The sequence below is a fragment of the Phyllostomus discolor genome, chromosome 5, assembly GCF_004126475.2.
Source record: "Phyllostomus discolor isolate MPI-MPIP mPhyDis1 chromosome 5, mPhyDis1.pri.v3, whole genome shotgun sequence".
NCBI lineage: Eukaryota > Metazoa > Chordata > Mammalia > Chiroptera > Phyllostomidae > Phyllostomus > Phyllostomus discolor.
Window position 1 is genome coordinate 28,902,018 of NC_040907.2, and position 16,438 is coordinate 28,918,455.

Consider the following 16,438-nt stretch of genomic DNA (forward strand, 5'->3'; position numbering starts at 1 on the left):
CAAATGATATCATTTTTTATGGCCAAGTAGCATTCCATTGCATGTATGTCCCACCTCTTCTTTATCCAATTGTCTTTCCATGTTAGGTTGCTTCCACATCTTGGCTACTGAAACTAATGCTGCAATGGTCTCACCGACTCTGGCTGCATAGAGCAGAGCTAGTCACAGGACAATCACGTGACCCAACTGGAACGTGTATGGGTTATTGTAACTTAAAGTTCTCTAATTATTTCAATAGCCAAAGCATCTGCCTTTGCTTCATTTAGAGATTAGACACATTGGAAGCTTGAGGGCATCGTTTGGTTTCTGGGACCTTGTTTTTTCTCTGGGCTCTAAAATACTGAACTCTAGATATTCTAATGCCACTTCGTGTTCTAAAATCCAAAGTGAACAGAAATAAACAGTACTGTATGGGGCTGTAAAGCTGCACCTCAGAAACAATGAACACACACACACACACACACACAGGCCCACTGAAAGCAGCAACCCCCAGCGGTGTCTGGACTCTGCCTCCAGCGGGCGTGCCGAGGACTGCGGGCTGGCCCACCCCTCCTCAGCCAGGGCACCAGAGCACCTTGTACAGCAGGTCCAACTTCTCGAAGTTTGTAGAACAATGTATGTGGAAAATATGCATTGAATCTAAAATTAGGATTTAAAAGTAAAAACCCAAAGAAGTCCACATTGCTCTGATTTGGTACGGGAACAGAGGCCCCTCCTGCTCCCCACTGCTCTCTGTTCCTCTATCACGTATTTCTTCAGAGTTAGATGCCTGTGTCTGCATCCCACTATATTTTAACTTCCTTCATTTTATGCTTTTGGGTTTCCCTTGCCTGCCTGTGCCCGGCTCTCAAAAGTGTTTACTTTGGAAATGAATCAATTTAGTTGTGCATTCTAGTGAGCTATATACAAGTTTACTATAACATGGTTGTGGTTAAGAGTCTCACAAATACCCATGAGTCTGAATATCCCCATCATAAACCAATTTCCGGGCCTGATAGTCACCCCCAAATGACAAAGTAAAAGCCCCTGCATTCCCCTCCCGGCTGGTATAGGCTTACTGGTAGGTGTCCACTCACAAGTTGAGAGGACCCTGGCTTCCAGCTCTGACCCCGAGCCATAGCTCATCCGGGAGTAAAGGGTACAGGTTCACACTGTGGCTAAAAATGGAGGATCGGGGCCACAGAGCTCCAGCCCCAGGAAGCAGTCCCGTTCCTCCTCTCCTCCCCTCCCCTCCCTCCCCTCCTGGAGGAGCGAGGGTTCCCTCTGCTCCCCTCCCCTTTCTTTCCTATAACATTCTTTTTGCTTCCACTTTTTACAACTAGGCACTCCCACACTAAAGTATGAGCAAATGCACATTTTACTAGTATTTTATTTGTATTTTTGGAGATTTACAGTTTCACAAGAAACAATGATTGTTCTCAAACAATAGAAAAAGGTTTTTTTAAAAAAGACTATTGTCTTAGAAGAATAAAACAAGTCTCTTCAGCAAGCATTGGGCCAATTCAAATCGGAGGAACCAGGGAAGCAGAAGTTACATGTAGGAAGTTCAGATTTATCCAGTTTTAGGAATAACATAAATGCCTTCTTGTCTAGTTCTGTAAGGCTCCAAACAGGCCATCTCAGCCTAACACTGGCAAGGAGCTCACAGACAAAGCCGCTGGGTCCCGTCTCCTTTGAACTCTGCCGCTCACTCTCCAGGAGGCTGCATCTGTTTACAGAACTCATCGAACTGCTGCTGTTCCAGTTCGGTCATGACCCTGTTGAGGGCATAAATCTGAGTGGGAGAGAAAGATGTGTTAGCAATGGAGGCAGCTGCTCAATGTACCTTCAGACACAACAGGCTGTGTCATTTGAAAGTGCCAGAACTGTACCAGTAAGGGAAGAGAAGGAGGTATTAACTCCATTTGGGGACTCATTAAAGAAGCAGTGAAGCAGGTCACTTAATCTGGCCTGTACAGGACCAGTGGGATTTGAACAGAGACTGAAGAAGGGACTTGATAGGTGATAGGGTGAAAAGGGGATATTACGATTAAATAAATATGATGGGAAAGTACAGGGTTAGTTCTGGAAACTTCAAGTATGCTAATATGAAGTGTATTATAGAGAGGGGTTTGGAGAGTTGGAGAAAGCAAGAAGAGTATGTCAGGGACTTAAATGCCATGTGAAGGAATCTGGACTTTATCTGACCGACTCTGGAGAGCCAGCACAGATAGGTGTGTGGGGGAGTAACCTGATTATACCTAGGCTTTGGGGAAGATAACGTGTGAGGGATGGAGTGGGGGAGGAGAGGTTACAGGTCACATGTATCACAACAGTGAGAACAGGACCCAGGCAGGCAGCGGGGTGGGGTGACAACTGTGGGAGACCTTCTGAGGTGAAAGGCAGGGTTCTACCTTGGTCCTCACCTTTCCTTATACCCTTGTCGTCTCAATCTGCCCACTAAAGAACAGAAACATCATACGACTTCCCAAGTGGTGGAAGTAAAAAATGAAGGGAAATGTTTGTGAATAGGGAAAATAAGTTGATTAATTAAAAAGACAAAAAAGGGACCCCTGGCTGGCGTAGCTCAGTGGATTGAGCTTGGGCTGCGAACCAGTGTCACAGGTTCGATTCCCAGTCAGGGTACATGCCTGGGTTGTAGGCCATGACCCCCAGCAACCGCACATTGATGTTTCTCTCTCTCTCTTTCTCCCTCCCTTCCCTCTCTAAAAATAAATAAATAAAATCTTTAGAAAAAAAGGGGCAAAAAAACTGAGAAGTGAGACACATAGAAAATACACAATAAAAGCAGGATTAATGAAAAACCAACTAAAGGTACAAAAGAGAGGACCACTAAAACTGCACGATGGTTCTTGGAAAATGCTAAAGCAAACCTCCAGCATGACTGATCAAGATACAAAGGGAGTAGGCACGAACAAACACTATTAGAATTTAAAAAAAACCCACATAATTACTGATGTAATAAAGATTACAGCAAACCATCATGAACTTTGTGTCAATAAGTTTGAAAAGGTAAATGAAATAAATCCCTAGAAAGTAAAATGATCAAAGCTGATTAGAATAAGTAGGAAGCTTGAATGATCCCATGGTCTTTTTTTCACAAATTTTTTTTTACTGTAAAATCCTATAATCTTTAAGGAAAATGGAATTCCACAGTGATGAAAATAGTTACATGCAATAACACAGATGATTCAATAAAAACATAATACTGACAGTTAAAACAGTCAAGTTTTATGTTTTATATATATTCATGTAATTTACTACAGTAAAAATAAATAAATTTGAATGGTTTAAAAAAAACGAATGAAGTCAGACTATAGCAACATACAGGGTCTGGCGCAAATAACTCCCTTTTTAATGACAAAATCATAAGCATGTAATTCTGTAACATAACAATATCAAACTCAAGCACACCATATGACATTTTAGGTGAAATGTTCAAATTGCTGTCCATCTCATGTGAGACATTCACGTACCCTACCAACTACACTCAAGCAAGTCTTACTTCTGTCAGACCCTGTATATCAATCAAGTTCAGAAACATGCAAAACTAAACAATATATTCTCACACTACAAAATACTTAGGAGTACACACAGAAATTACAAATTAATACAGAATAGCAAGGGAGTGATTAGCATGAAATTAAGGAATGAGGGCACTGCTAATGGGAAGGGTCAGGGATGTGACCACACTGGGGTCCAGCGAGCTTCTACATGATTGGTCATGGGCTTCTTCTGTAGTTGGGTGACAAATACAAAGGTGTTTGTTTTACTCATCTTGTTTAAACTGCATGTATGCATTATTTAAACCTCTGCTTCGTTCATTCACACTTCAACGAGCATTTGTAATCTGTGTGTTAGTATGCTAGGGACCGAGAAGTTTATTAAATGGCTTCTTGGAGACCTCCAGGTCAAGGGGGACCGGCTGGGGGACAAGTGGGTAGGAGAAAGAGGAAAATAAAAGAAGCAGATGAAGAAGAGACCCAAGGTAAGGAGGTCTGAACCAAGGAATGGAAGACTTTCAAGATGGAAAGGGTCACCCACACTGTCAAATGCTGCTTCAGCTGTCAAGCATGCCTTCCGCTTCCCTTCACCCTCACATCTCTCATTCACATCTGGAATGCGGCATCCCTGCAGAACTGAATAGAAACTGTGTTTCTTCCTCCCCACAGGGGTCTGTCACATTCCTACTTTAGGGGATTATATTCCAGGCAACACAAAGAAAACAGCAAGGCAGCTGGAGGGCAAAGTGCTTTTTGCAGGAACCGAAGGTCAGAAGACCTGTTTAGATGGCAGTCCTGCCCCTCGATCCCTCACTAACTAGGGATTCTGGTCACATAAAATGACGATAGTGCCTTTTACCTCCCAAAGTCACATATTTGATACTTCCCAACCTTACTGCCGGAAGGCTTTTACTAAGGTCTACATGGGAGCGACAATAATACCTGGGTAACTAATAATACCAAGCCCTGGTGTGAAGATTACACGTGGCCATGCATATCCAGGTTGGCCCCAGGCCTGGCACATCCAAAGAGCTCAGCGAGTGCCAGCTGCTGCTGGAGTGCAAATCCAACATCACATTTCAGCAAGTCAACATGAACACGATCAGCTGTGGCACAGAGTCCACATGCTGAAAGCGAGCCCAATGCTTGGAAGCATGCTGACACCTGATAACAACCGCTGCCATTCACTGAGTGCTTTCTCTGTGCCAGGCACTGTGCTAAGTGCTCTCTGTATAACATTTCTGTTCCTTATAACAATCCTGTGAGTCAGGTATTATCATCTTCATTTTATCAAGGGGGGCTGAGGAACTGAGGTTCAGAGAGGACTACAGTTCGAAGGCCACATGGGAAGAACTGGGATTCATGGAGGAGCTGGGAACCTCACCAGAAGGGTGTCAATAAGGACATGAAAAATGTCCTCCACAACATCTATCCCTACAGTATGTACAAAGGACAGTTTCTGAGGGCTGTTTCTTACAGCAGGCCTCAACCTGTTTAAAGTGCAACGCGTAGAATTATCAGGGGGCCTCAGTCCAGGCGAGGATGAGGAGGTGACGGAAACGGGGAACAATCTGTTAGAGTCCAGGTGCACAGCTCTTAGACGGTCTGCCTTAATCCAAAGGTAGATTTCAGTTGGATCAACTACAAACACACTATTACATTTATGTGTTATGTTCACTGAATGCACTCCCCACAGGGGGGGGGGGCAGGGGGGAGACTCTCCTCTGCCTCGTCCCTACAACAGTGCCTGACAAGGCTCATAGCAGCAGCTCAGCATTTGTTTAATGAATGGGTTAGATTAGTTCAAATTTAAAGTCTGCCCCCTGTTAATTGTTGGGAAAGAAGTGAGCAATGAGAACTCTCTTACACTGCTAATGCAGGTGCAAACTTGTACAATCTATTTGAAAGCAATTTGGCAATGTGTAGTAAAATTTAAAAATATCTAGTGGTCTTATTTTCTAGGTAAATATGCTCTACAGCAATTCTAGTGCAGATGCCAAAGAGACATTTAAAAGTTGTTCACTACAGCCATGTTTGTAATAGCAAAAACAAAACAATAATTTAAATGTCCATCACTGGAGGAATGGGTAAATGTACTAAAGTAGATTCATAAAATAGACTACTATAAGTAGTGATGAGGAATTAACTAGATTGTTATATTAACATAAAATAGTTCTAAAAACATAATGTAAGCAAAATGCAAAATAATATTAGTGTAAAAATTTTAACCGTAAAAATACTGTATATTACTTATTCAAGGATTATATATCAATATATTTGAATGTAAAGGTATATTAAGAAATAGGGGTTGCTCAAGGGTAGGAGAAGAGTATAAGACAGGAAATGGACAAAGGGGACTTCAAATTTATATGTAATTTTCATTTATCTTATTTAAAAAAGGCCCCAGGCAAATATGACAAATTGTTAACCACTCCCAATCTGGGTTCTGAGTACTCAGGTGTTTGTTATATTTTATTTTTCTGTATATTTTAATTACTCAAAAAAAAAAGAGAGATAGAAAGGAATGAAAACAGAGAAAAGAGTGCACCAAGCTTTTTCCTGCTATTAAATACGACAATAAAATGTGCATGCCAGGATGTGGTTCAACTTGGGCAGTGTGAATGGTTTAAGCTTTTGATTCACAAAGTGATAGTAAGCTCTGACTGAACAAAGGACGCACTGGCGGGTGCAGAGCCAGGACCTCCCCTCCCTGGTTGTGAGCCCCTACTCTCCAGGCCAAACCCAGAACACCTGTGCTGGGGTGTCTGCCGCTTGCTCTCCTTCACCCCGGCCCTTCCCTCACTTGTACCTTCTCTCTCTCCTTTGTTCCTTCCCTTGGGTCCCTGCCACAGGCGCTCGGTGCCAGGAGTCATCTGTAGACCTGGTACCGGTCAGGGTTCCGACACTAACTTGGCAAGTGACTCTGGGCTGTCACCTCACCATTCTGGACCTCAGCCATCATCTCTCTAAACCTGCAGGACACCTGCTTTGCCTGGAGGCAAGAAGGACGCACCATCAATTGTTCTGCCATTTCTCTATCCTTGCACTGTCTCCAGCAGACTGCCAGTACACAGGCCCCTCCTCAACCTCACCTCTGCTCTTTGTCTTTGCTTCAGCTCCTGCTGGGCTGACTTCTGCTTGGCCTTCTCAACTCTGCTGACAGGTTCTTTCACTTTGGACTTTTCTTTGCGTGCAGGTGGATCCATGACTTGGCTTCTGAATGCTTCCTAGTCAGTTCTAACCTGGATGGTACAGAAAGAGGGAAGGGAAAGGAAAAGGAAGGAAAGGGAACGCGAGGGGCGGAAAGGGGGAGAAAAGAAAGAGGAAAAAAAAGAGAAAGAAAAGAACTGCCAGTCATTGGCCTAACTAATCCTCTAGCTCTGCCCCTTCCTTTGACAGGCGAGGCAGAGTGGTCAGACACAAAGGGCGCCGCATTTGGAGTAGTAAGATCTGATTCCCATTCCCCGACCTCGCTGGGCATCCCCGGGCACATCTCCCCATCCTGAGCCTTCGTTTTCTGTCTGCAAAATGGCACAATAGTTCCATTCCATGGCCTCCTTCAAAAGGGAGGCTGCTGTGAGAGGCCAAATGAGAAGACCCGTGCCAAAGCGATCCATACACCGGACCGTGCTGTGTAACGTGGGGCTGTTATAATGAGGACGCCGAGGCCCCGAGGGGCAAGCCCGCCGAAGTCTCGCAGCAGGGAGGTCCGAGCCCCGCGCCTCTGCCCTGAAGGACAGTTACGTCCCAGTCCTGCACGCAGGGACCTCGCTCCCCGGGTCCCCGCCCGGCCGGCTGGCCCGCCCTCCGCCCGACCCCGCCCTCTGCCGCCGGGCCCGCCCTGGGCCCAAGCCCAGCCCCGGGGGAACCTCCCTCCCACCGTTGCCCTCTCCGAGTGCAAAATGGCGGCGGAAGCGTGCGGCCTCGGGAGTCGGCACCTTTCCTCCCCGGCCTCAGGACTTTGGGTCCCCGCCGCCTCACGGACACCGTCCCACGAAGGCGATCCTCAGGGCCTGGAGTCCCGAGTCACCGCGCCTCGGAATGGGCGGGGCAGAGCCGGGGGCGGGGCCGGGACCTCCGAGTCCCCGCCCTTAGGCAGGGCCGCGCTTGCGCAGAGAGCTTGTCTGAATGCCTCTCGTTGGCTTTAGGGACGCGGCTGGGCGGTTTAAGTGTTAACAGAGGTTTTTCCTGGGAGTATTTTATGGGACAGCTGCTAAGCCTTGAAGGGTAGGTGTGAAATCTGGGACTCAATTTCTTATTTCGAAAAGCGCGGATGGTGTTAGCTGCCTGCTTGATTTCTGAGCTTATTAGGAAGATCCAGTGAGATCCTGTTTGCCACAGTACTTTGAAAAAGGAAATTGTGACAGCAGTATAAATAGCCAATATAGACACAGAGAAGCATTTAAGTTTACTGATAATAGTTTACAGTTATTTTTACAATTACAAATTTCTAGTTATTTACAATAATTTTACAAATTAAAATAGGTGGCTGGCAGTCCACAGACCTCCCCCTGCCACCCCCCCAAAAACCTGGCTGTTATTTTTCATTCATTAGGTTATCAGGGATTGAAGAAAATGGTAGACAAATACTTTGACAACCGAAATCCTGTTCAGTCTAACAAAAACAATATCAATAATAATAGCCACCTCTCTTCTGGGCTTTTTTATGTTCCAGGCAGTGTTCTTAGAAGAGCTTCACATTTCTTAACTCATGTATTTCTCATGATAAGTATGTATAGTAATGCACATGTATAATGATATACTATTATTATCCCAACTTTATGGCCAGAGGAACAGAGACACTGAGAAGTTAAGTTATTTGTCAAAGGTCACACAGCTAGTAAGAGCCCCAGCGAGTATTTCTGCCGGGATTCTAGATAGGACAATGGCCTGTCCCAAGGAAAACATGTTTCGGCCCACTACTTTAATTCTTATGGGAGCAAACCATGGATGCTAAGCAGACAGGATGTAAGCCCAGATGGACACACACACTTTCAAGGTGTAAATTGTCACAACGTTTTGGAAATCAGTTCTATAAATTAAAAGCCTTAAAAAAGAGCACAACTCCACAAAAAGACAAATACTGAATGATTTTATTTATATGAGATGTCTAAAGTACTCAAACTCATAGAAAGTGGAACAGTGATTATTGCCAGGAGCTAGTGGAGGAGGGGAAAGAGGGTTGTTCATTGGGCAGAGAGTTCTAGTTTTGCAAGATGAAAAAGTCCTAGAGATCTGTTGCACAGCAGTGTGACTATAAAAATGATTAAGACAGTAAATCTGAAGTGTTTTTCTTACCAAATTAAAAAAAAAAAGAGCATAGCCTCGCCAGATTGCTCAGCTGGTTGGAACACTGTCCTGTGCACCAAAGGGCTGCGGGTTCCATGTACCTAGGCAGTGCGTCCATCCCAGGTCGGGGCATGTTCGAGCGGCAACCAATAGATATTTCTCTCTCACATTGATGTTTCCCTCTCTCTCACACTGATGTTTCCCTCTCTCTCTCTCTCTCTCTCTATCAGTAAATGTATCCCTGGGTGAGGATTTAAAAAAAAAAGAAAAAGGGGAAAAAAAGAGCATAACTTTTAATCAGCAATTCCATTTCCAAGTTAACCTAATTAAATAATCAGATAGCACTATTCCTAAGAATAAAAACTGGAAACCATTGAAATATTTATAATAGTGGTTGATTAAATAAACTGTAGAATATCTATCACGGGATTCTATGTGGTCATTAAAATGAACAGAAGAGGCCCTGGCTTGTGTGGTTCAGTGGATTGAGTGCCTGCCTGCAAACCAAAGAGTCGCTGATTTGATTCCCAGTCAGGGCACATGCTTGGGTTGAAGGTCAGGTTCCCCAGTAAGGGATGCATGAGAGGTAACCACACATTGATGTTTCCCTCTCTCCCTCCCTTCCCCTCTCTCTAAAAATAAATGAATGAACTTCCAGCCAAGATGGAGGCATAGGTAGACACACTGTGCCTCCTCACACAACCAAAATAAGGACAATAAAAATTTAGAAACAAAAAAACAAACAGTACTGACAAAAAATTTAACTGTATGGAAGTCTGACAACCAAGGCGTTAAAATAGACACATTCATTGAGACTGGTAGGAGGGGCAGAGTCCAGTGGCCGAGCAGAGAGGGGTCACGGCAAAAAAAGCAGTGGCTGGAGGACACCAGGTGCGGGGTGGCAACAAGAGCCAGCGAGGCGGTGGGTTGTGGAGGAGCACGGTGTGCAAGGCGGCGGGCCAACCAGGTGGTCCCACATTCATGCACAGATAAACCAGGCGAAACTGGAGAGCAAGACAGATGTGCAACCCAGGGTTCCAGCGTGGGGAAATAGAGCCTCAAAACATCGATTGAAAACACCCGTGGGGGTTGAGGTGCCGGAAGAGACTCCCAGCCTCACAGGAGAGTTTGTTGGAGAGACCCACAGGGGCCTAGAATGTACAGAAACCCACACACATGGGAATCAGCACCAGAAGGGCCCAGTTTGCTTGGGAGAAGCAGCGAAAGGGACTGAAATCCAGCAGAGAGCAGAGCAAGCAGCATGGTTCCCTCTCAGACCTCACCCCCACAAACAGCATCACAACACAGTGACTAGGTTGCCCCGCCCTGGTGAACACCTAAGGCTCCGCCCCTCACTAGTAACAAGCATATCAAGAAAAAAAAAAAATGGCTCAGACAGAAGAACAGATCAAAGCTCCAGGATAAATACAAAACTAAGTGACAAAGAGATAGCCAGCCTATCAGATGCACAGTTCAAGACAATGGTAATCAGGATGCTCACAGAATTGGCTGAGTTTGGTCTCAAATTAGATGGAAAAAATGAAGGCTATGCTAAGTGAAATAAAGGAAATAAAATGCACAGGGAACCAATAGTGATGGGAAGGAAACTGGAACTCAAATCAATGGAGTGGGCCAGAAGGAAGAAATAAATAACCAAACAGAAAACAATGAAGAAACAAGAATTCGAAAACATGAGGAGAGGCTTAGGAACCTCCAGGACACCTTTAAATGTTCAACATCCGAATTATAGGGGTACCAGAAGGGGAAGAGGAAGAGCAACAAGTGGGAAAGTTATTTGAACAAATAATTAAGGAGAACTTCCCCAATCTGGCAAAAAGAAAAAAAAAAAAAGAAAAAAGAAAAAAGAAAAGAGACTTCTAGGAAGTCCAGGAAGCTCAGAGAATCCCAAAGAAGTTGGACCCAAGAAGGAACACACCAAGGCACATCATAATTACATTACCCAAGATTAAAATGGAGAGAATCCTAGAAGCAGCAAGAGATAAGGAGACTGTATGGAAAGGAGTTCCCATCAGACTGTCAGCTGATTTCTCAAAAGAGACCTTGCAGGCAAGAAGGGGCTGGAAAGAAATATTCCAACTCATGAAAGGCAAGGACCTACATCCCAGATTGCTCTATCCAGCAAAGCTTTCATTTAGAATGGAAGGGCATATGAAGTGCTTCTCAGATAAGGTTAAGTTAAAGGAATTCATCATCACCAACCCTTATTATATGAAATGGTAAAGGGACTTATCTAAGAAAGAGAAGATAAACAACACGTATAGTAAAATGACAGCAAACTCACAATTATTAGCAACTACACCTAAAACCAACTAAGCAAACAACTAGAACATGAACAGAACCACAGAAATGGAGAACACATGGAGGGTTAGCAACAGGGGAGTGAAAGGAGGAGGGAGGGGGAAAAGGTACAAAGAATAAGTAGTATAGATGGTAGGTAGAGAATAGACAGGGGGAGGGCAAGAATAGTATGGGAAATGTAGAAGCTAAAGAACTTATGACACGTGGACATTAACTAAAGGGGGGAAATGTGGGTGGGAGAGGGTGTGCAGGCTGTAGGGGAATGAAGGGGGGGAAATGGGACAACTGTAATAGCATAATCAATACAATATATTAAAATGAATGAAATATATTTTTAAAAGATTATGTATTTATTTATTTATTTTTAGAGAGGGAAGGGAGGGAGAAAGAGAGAGAAACATCAATGTGCAGTTGCTGGGGGCCGTGGCCTGCAACCCAGGTATGTGGCCTGACTGGGAATCAAACCTGTGACACTTTGGTTCGCAGCCCATGCTCAATCCACTGAGCTATGCCAGCCAGGGCAAAATGAATGAAATATTTAAAAAAAATAACATGGAAGAATATTTATTGACATGATAAAATGCTTGTAGTATATTAAATGAAAATATTGCAAAGAGGCATATATAACGATCACAATATTTGTTTTGTTGTTTCAAGATATATTATTATATACATGTGGAAAAGAGGCTGGATGAAAATAGCAAAATGTAAATCCAGATTATTATTTTTTAAAAGATTTTTATTTATTTTTGGAGGGGAAGGGATGGAGAAAGAAAGAGAGAGAAATATCAATGTATGGTTGCCTCTCACATGGCCCTAACTGGGGACCTGGCCTGCAACCCAGACATGTGCCCTGACTGGGAATTGAATGAGCGATCCTTTGGTTTGCAGACCCACACTCAATCCACTGAGCTACACCAGCCAGGACCCAGATTATTTTAAGAGTAAGATTATTTTTATTTTCTTTGGTAACAGCAGAAAATTGTAATGGAAAATTATAACCCCACCATAGTTTTGACATTGTTTCAATAAGGGCTGACTCTGACTAATATGTGGTTTACAGATGAACAGCATGTTTTTGTAAGAATGCTAGGAACTAATTTCAGAAGGTGCAGACCCTGACCTTCAGGCATCTTGGCTCTGGGAGACTTGCTGGCCTTCAACCGTGGAGTCAGTATGTCATGAAGCTGGGATGACATGAATGCATGATGACTAAACCAGGGTAATGCACACCAGACCATCGCTTGCCTTATCAGAATGGACTGTGCTAGTCTGCATAGAGAGAACTTTGCAACCCCCTCCCTTGATCTCTTTGTTCTGCTCCCCTCTCTCTCCTTATAAAAATCCTTTGCCCCCAATGAGAGGTGGGGATGGGTTTTGGGACATGAGTCCCCCATCTTCCAGGTGGCCAGTATCTGAATAAACCTCTTTCCTTTACATCAGCACCTGCCTCTTGAGTGTCAGCTTTCCCATCGGCAGGCAGCCAGGCCTGTGTTTGGTTACAATACTTGTACTTTCTTCTTTTAATCAGAAGGAAGTATAATGTTATTTTAAAAATTGTACACAAATGCTGATTGGATTGTTATTATTAATAAAAGTAACTAAGTCAGAGTCTATTTCAGAAACCTTGGCACAGTAGGGGTATTTTACATTTGTGTCACATTGTACAGTATAAAGTTCACATAAACTCTGGAGTAGATTACAGCTTGAGACAGGGCAGGGATCATTGGAAGGCTTTAAAGAACCAACTAAACAGACTGGATATAGGGTGAGTAGGGGTGGAAAACGTCGAACTGGAAGACTGGAAAAATAGTGCAGCCACTGATAAAAGTGAAGGTTGATGAAGTTGATGAGTTGGCTTGGAAGAGGATGAGGAAAAAAATAAATTAGAGGTGTGTGTGTGTGTGTGAGAGAGAGAGAGACAGGCAGACAGAGAGAGACTTACTATACTTTACACTTATAGATGGCAGTAGGCAAGAGTTGTCCAGGGTGCAGGGCTCCTGAAAGGCACAGGTGTAGAGAGAACAGTTTGGGATTCTTCATCAGGAAGGTGAAGGCTGGAGCCAGGAGGGGGTGGAAGTCCCCTCCCTATTTTTCCTCCATGAGTTTATGATCTCTTTCTCTCTCTCTTCTGTGACCATCAACATACCCTTGGTATGCAAATCTGCAAAACTCCCTGGTTGGTTAGGTCAGAGTTTACATTCATATAAGTGCAGAATATTTCTGCCATTCAGGTGTATATCATACTAAGGTTACATTTACTTTAGTGAGCAGCTTTTTTTTTTCTGGAGTAAAAAATTGCCTATTTTTTAAAATTAGCTTAATTATTTATGCATCTGTTGTTACTTCCACAAACTCTCCATTAGGACTATAAAACATCTCTTGACCTGGTCACATGAATCCAGTGATCTTTCTTTTTTTAAAATTAATTTGAGAGAAAGGAAGGGAGAGAGAGAGAAGGAAAACATTGATTTGTTGTTCTACTTATTCATGCATTCATTGGTTGCTTCCTGTATGTGCCCTGAATGGAGATTGGAGATCTTACCCAGAAACCTTGGTGTATCAGGACAACGCTCTGGCCAACTGAGCTACCCAGTCAGGGCCAGTAACCATTCAATGTCTTTTTTATTTCCTGGAGATACCCTTCCTTAGGTCCATTCTCCTCTCCTTCTAAACTGTAGTCTTGGCCTCACTGTCCAGCTGTTTTTCTAGGACTCCCCCTAATTATATTCTGGGGATTCCCATCTCTTCTCTCCTCTGCCAAATCCCCTGTCTCCTGAATCTTTCTATTTGTGGTTCATTCTCTCATTTTGAAGAAGCACATTCTCTAGTAACTTCCCCAGAAGGAGTCTGCAGCAGGTAAAATTTTGAAACCTTGCTTGTCTAAAAATGGCTTTGTTTTACCTTCACGCTTGATTGACAGTTTGGTGGGGTACAGATTTTACATTGGAAATCATTTCCCTCAGAATTTTAATGGCATTGGTCCATTGTTATCTAGTTTCTCACATGGCTAGACTCTTCAAAAGTTCAGTGTGTTCTGATTTCTGTTACTTCCTATTTGATTTTTGTTTGTTCATTTGTTTCTGGAAGCTTTAAAGACATGTATTTTCCCTTCATCCTTGGTGTTCTGAACCTTCATAATAAGCCTTTTTCATTTATTGTGCTAGGCACTTAGTGGTCTCTTTCAGTCAGGAAATGTATACTCTTCAATTCTGGGAAACTTTCTCAGTGACAGATTCCTTTGTTTTTGCTCTTTAAGAATCTTTTCTCTTTCATTTTCATTTCTTAGTCTTATTTGTTCTACTTTCTAAAAGATTATCCTGAACTTTATTTTCTAGTTCTTCTATTGTTTTTTTTTTTAATTTCTGCTATAAAAGTTTAATTTCCAAGAGTTTTTCCTGGTTTCTTCATTTTCCCTTGGATAGCATGTTGTTTTTTGTTGTAGATTCAGTTTCTTCTCTAATTTCATATTTTTAAAAAGATATCAATTGTCATTTTCTGCCATTGTCTTCCATATCCTATATTGTTTTTGCTGTTTATTTTGGTCTCTGGTTTTTAAGTTGGAGGCTTTTCTCAGATAGTAATAACAACTACCATTTATTGGGTGTCAAGCACTGTTCTAAGTATTTTACGTGTTTTAGCTACTTTATTCTTATACCAACCCACTGAAGTAGCTACCATACTTATCTTCAATGTACCAATAAGGAAAACAAGACACTGAAGGTTAAGGCTCTTGTCCAGGTCACACAGCTTAGAAGTGAACCTGAATCTAATTAAACCTCTAGCTTTCCAGTTTATAGGAAATATGAGGGATAGAGAAATTAATTAGAGCATCAATGAAAATATCACGCGATGAAAAGGACAAATAATGGCTTAGTATTATTATGAATGGAATGACCCTGGGGGGCCTCCTGAAAAGGTGTCAGGGACTCCCAGAGTTCACAGACCACACATTGAGAACTGCTGCCCCAGGGAAATTCTTGCACATGTGGACCAGGAAACATATATCAAGGATGTTCATAGCAGCACCATTTGTGAAAACAAAAGCTCAGAAACAACCCACATTCTTATCATCAAGGGAATGAACAATGTGTTGGTATATTCATGCAAGTCTACCACACAGCGGTGAATGAATGTCCTGCAGCTCTGTGGATCCATCTGGATGAATTTCAGTGTCTTAACTCGCACTCTGCCCAAAGCAGAGTGTGAGACAAGTCTTTCCACGTTTAGGAGGTGATCCCAGGGATCAGGAATGGGGGGTGGGGTAAGAAGAAAAGGAAGAAAAACCAATAAAATGTGCATCACTGAGCTACTGATGACTGTGGGCTACTGTGCTCATTTCCACTGGGGGCCCTCTGAGAATCGTGACGAGTGCAGTTCTGAACTGTCTCTCTGAAGGTGAGAGGCCAGAGCATTTGCCACCAGCTCTGGTCACTGCAGACTGATCCCCTGAGGCATTAACTTTCCTGAGCTCCTGGGCTGCACACAGGCCAAACAGCCATCCCAAGCATTGTAGCTGCTGTGGCCTTCGGGGTGGCATGGTGGCAGCTTGTATGCAAGTGTCAGCTACTTTGAAATCGAGTTGGTTGAGGGGACATAGTTTGGGCCACCACAGGTGACAGCTAGATTCAGGAAATAATGTTGAGTAAAAAAGAGAATTAAAGAGAATTATGTACAATGTGCTCCATTTTTATGATGTTCAAAAATACATGAAACAAGATGGCAGCATAGGCATGCATGGCTGGCTTCTTTGCACAAGCACATCAAAATTACAACTAAAATATAGAACAACCACCACTCAGAATCATCAGAAATCGAACTGAATGGAAGTCTGACAACTACGGAATTAAAGAAACTACATCTGTCCAGACTGGGAGGAGGAGCACAGGCACAGAACAGGCTGATCCCACATCCACGTGTGGTGGATAAAAATTTTGGATATCCTGGGAGCAAGGAGTCCCAGCCCTGCACCAGGACACCCAACCCAGGGTTCCAGTGCCAGGAAGATAAGTCCCTACAATTTATGGCTGCAAAAGCTAGCAGGGATTGAGTAGGTGGAAGAAATGCTAGAACCCCAAGCAGTTCCTCTTAAAGAACCCACATATGGACTCACCTACTCAGACTCACTCCCTCTGAGCTCCAGCACCAGCGTAGCAGCTTGAAAGGCACCAGCGGCATACAGGGAGGAAATGAAGTGTCTGTCTGGCATCAAGGTGAACAGAGGCCATTGTCCCTTTTCTAAACTCTTCTACTATAGAACCAGCAAGCTGATGCCATAATTGATACTCCATCAACCTGGCTAACACTGTTTGATCTGCTTTGGAGAT

The 16,438-nt window shown here is 43.4% G+C and overlaps 1 protein-coding gene across 3 annotated transcripts; it reads right to left on the reverse strand.

The window, feature by feature from the left end:
* Positions 1-1,351: 1,351 nt before the first annotated feature.
* Positions 1,352-7,574, reverse strand: LOC114497271 (small vasohibin binding protein). 3 transcript variants are annotated; one of them, XM_028512944.2, is made up of 3 exons: positions 7,509-7,574; positions 6,596-6,745; positions 1,352-1,774 (listed from the first exon to the last, which is right to left on the reverse strand). In XM_028512944.2, exons 2-3 carry the CDS (start codon positions 6,707-6,709, stop codon positions 1,688-1,690), a joined length of 201 nt encoding a protein of 66 aa, XP_028368745.1. In that variant the 5' UTR covers positions 6,710-6,745; positions 7,509-7,574; the 3' UTR covers positions 1,352-1,687. The 3 variants fall into 3 exon arrangements, with proteins under 3 accessions (XP_028368745.1, XP_035881768.1, XP_035881769.1); XM_036025875.1 differs by having other exon boundaries at positions 7,442-7,512; XM_036025876.1 differs by lacking the exon at positions 7,509-7,574 and adding an exon at positions 7,424-7,446.
* Between the last annotated feature and the right edge of the window lie 8,864 nt (positions 7,575-16,438).

Coding starts and splice junctions, on each gene's coding strand:
- LOC114497271 (XM_028512944.2), bottom strand. CDS start 6,709: ATGGATCCACCTGCACGCAAAGAAAAGTCCAAAGTGAAAGAACCTGTC. Junction 1,775..6,595: donor AGCAAAGACAAAGAGCAGAG/GTGAGGTTGAGG, acceptor TCTCCCACTCAG/ATTTATGCCCTCAACAGGGT.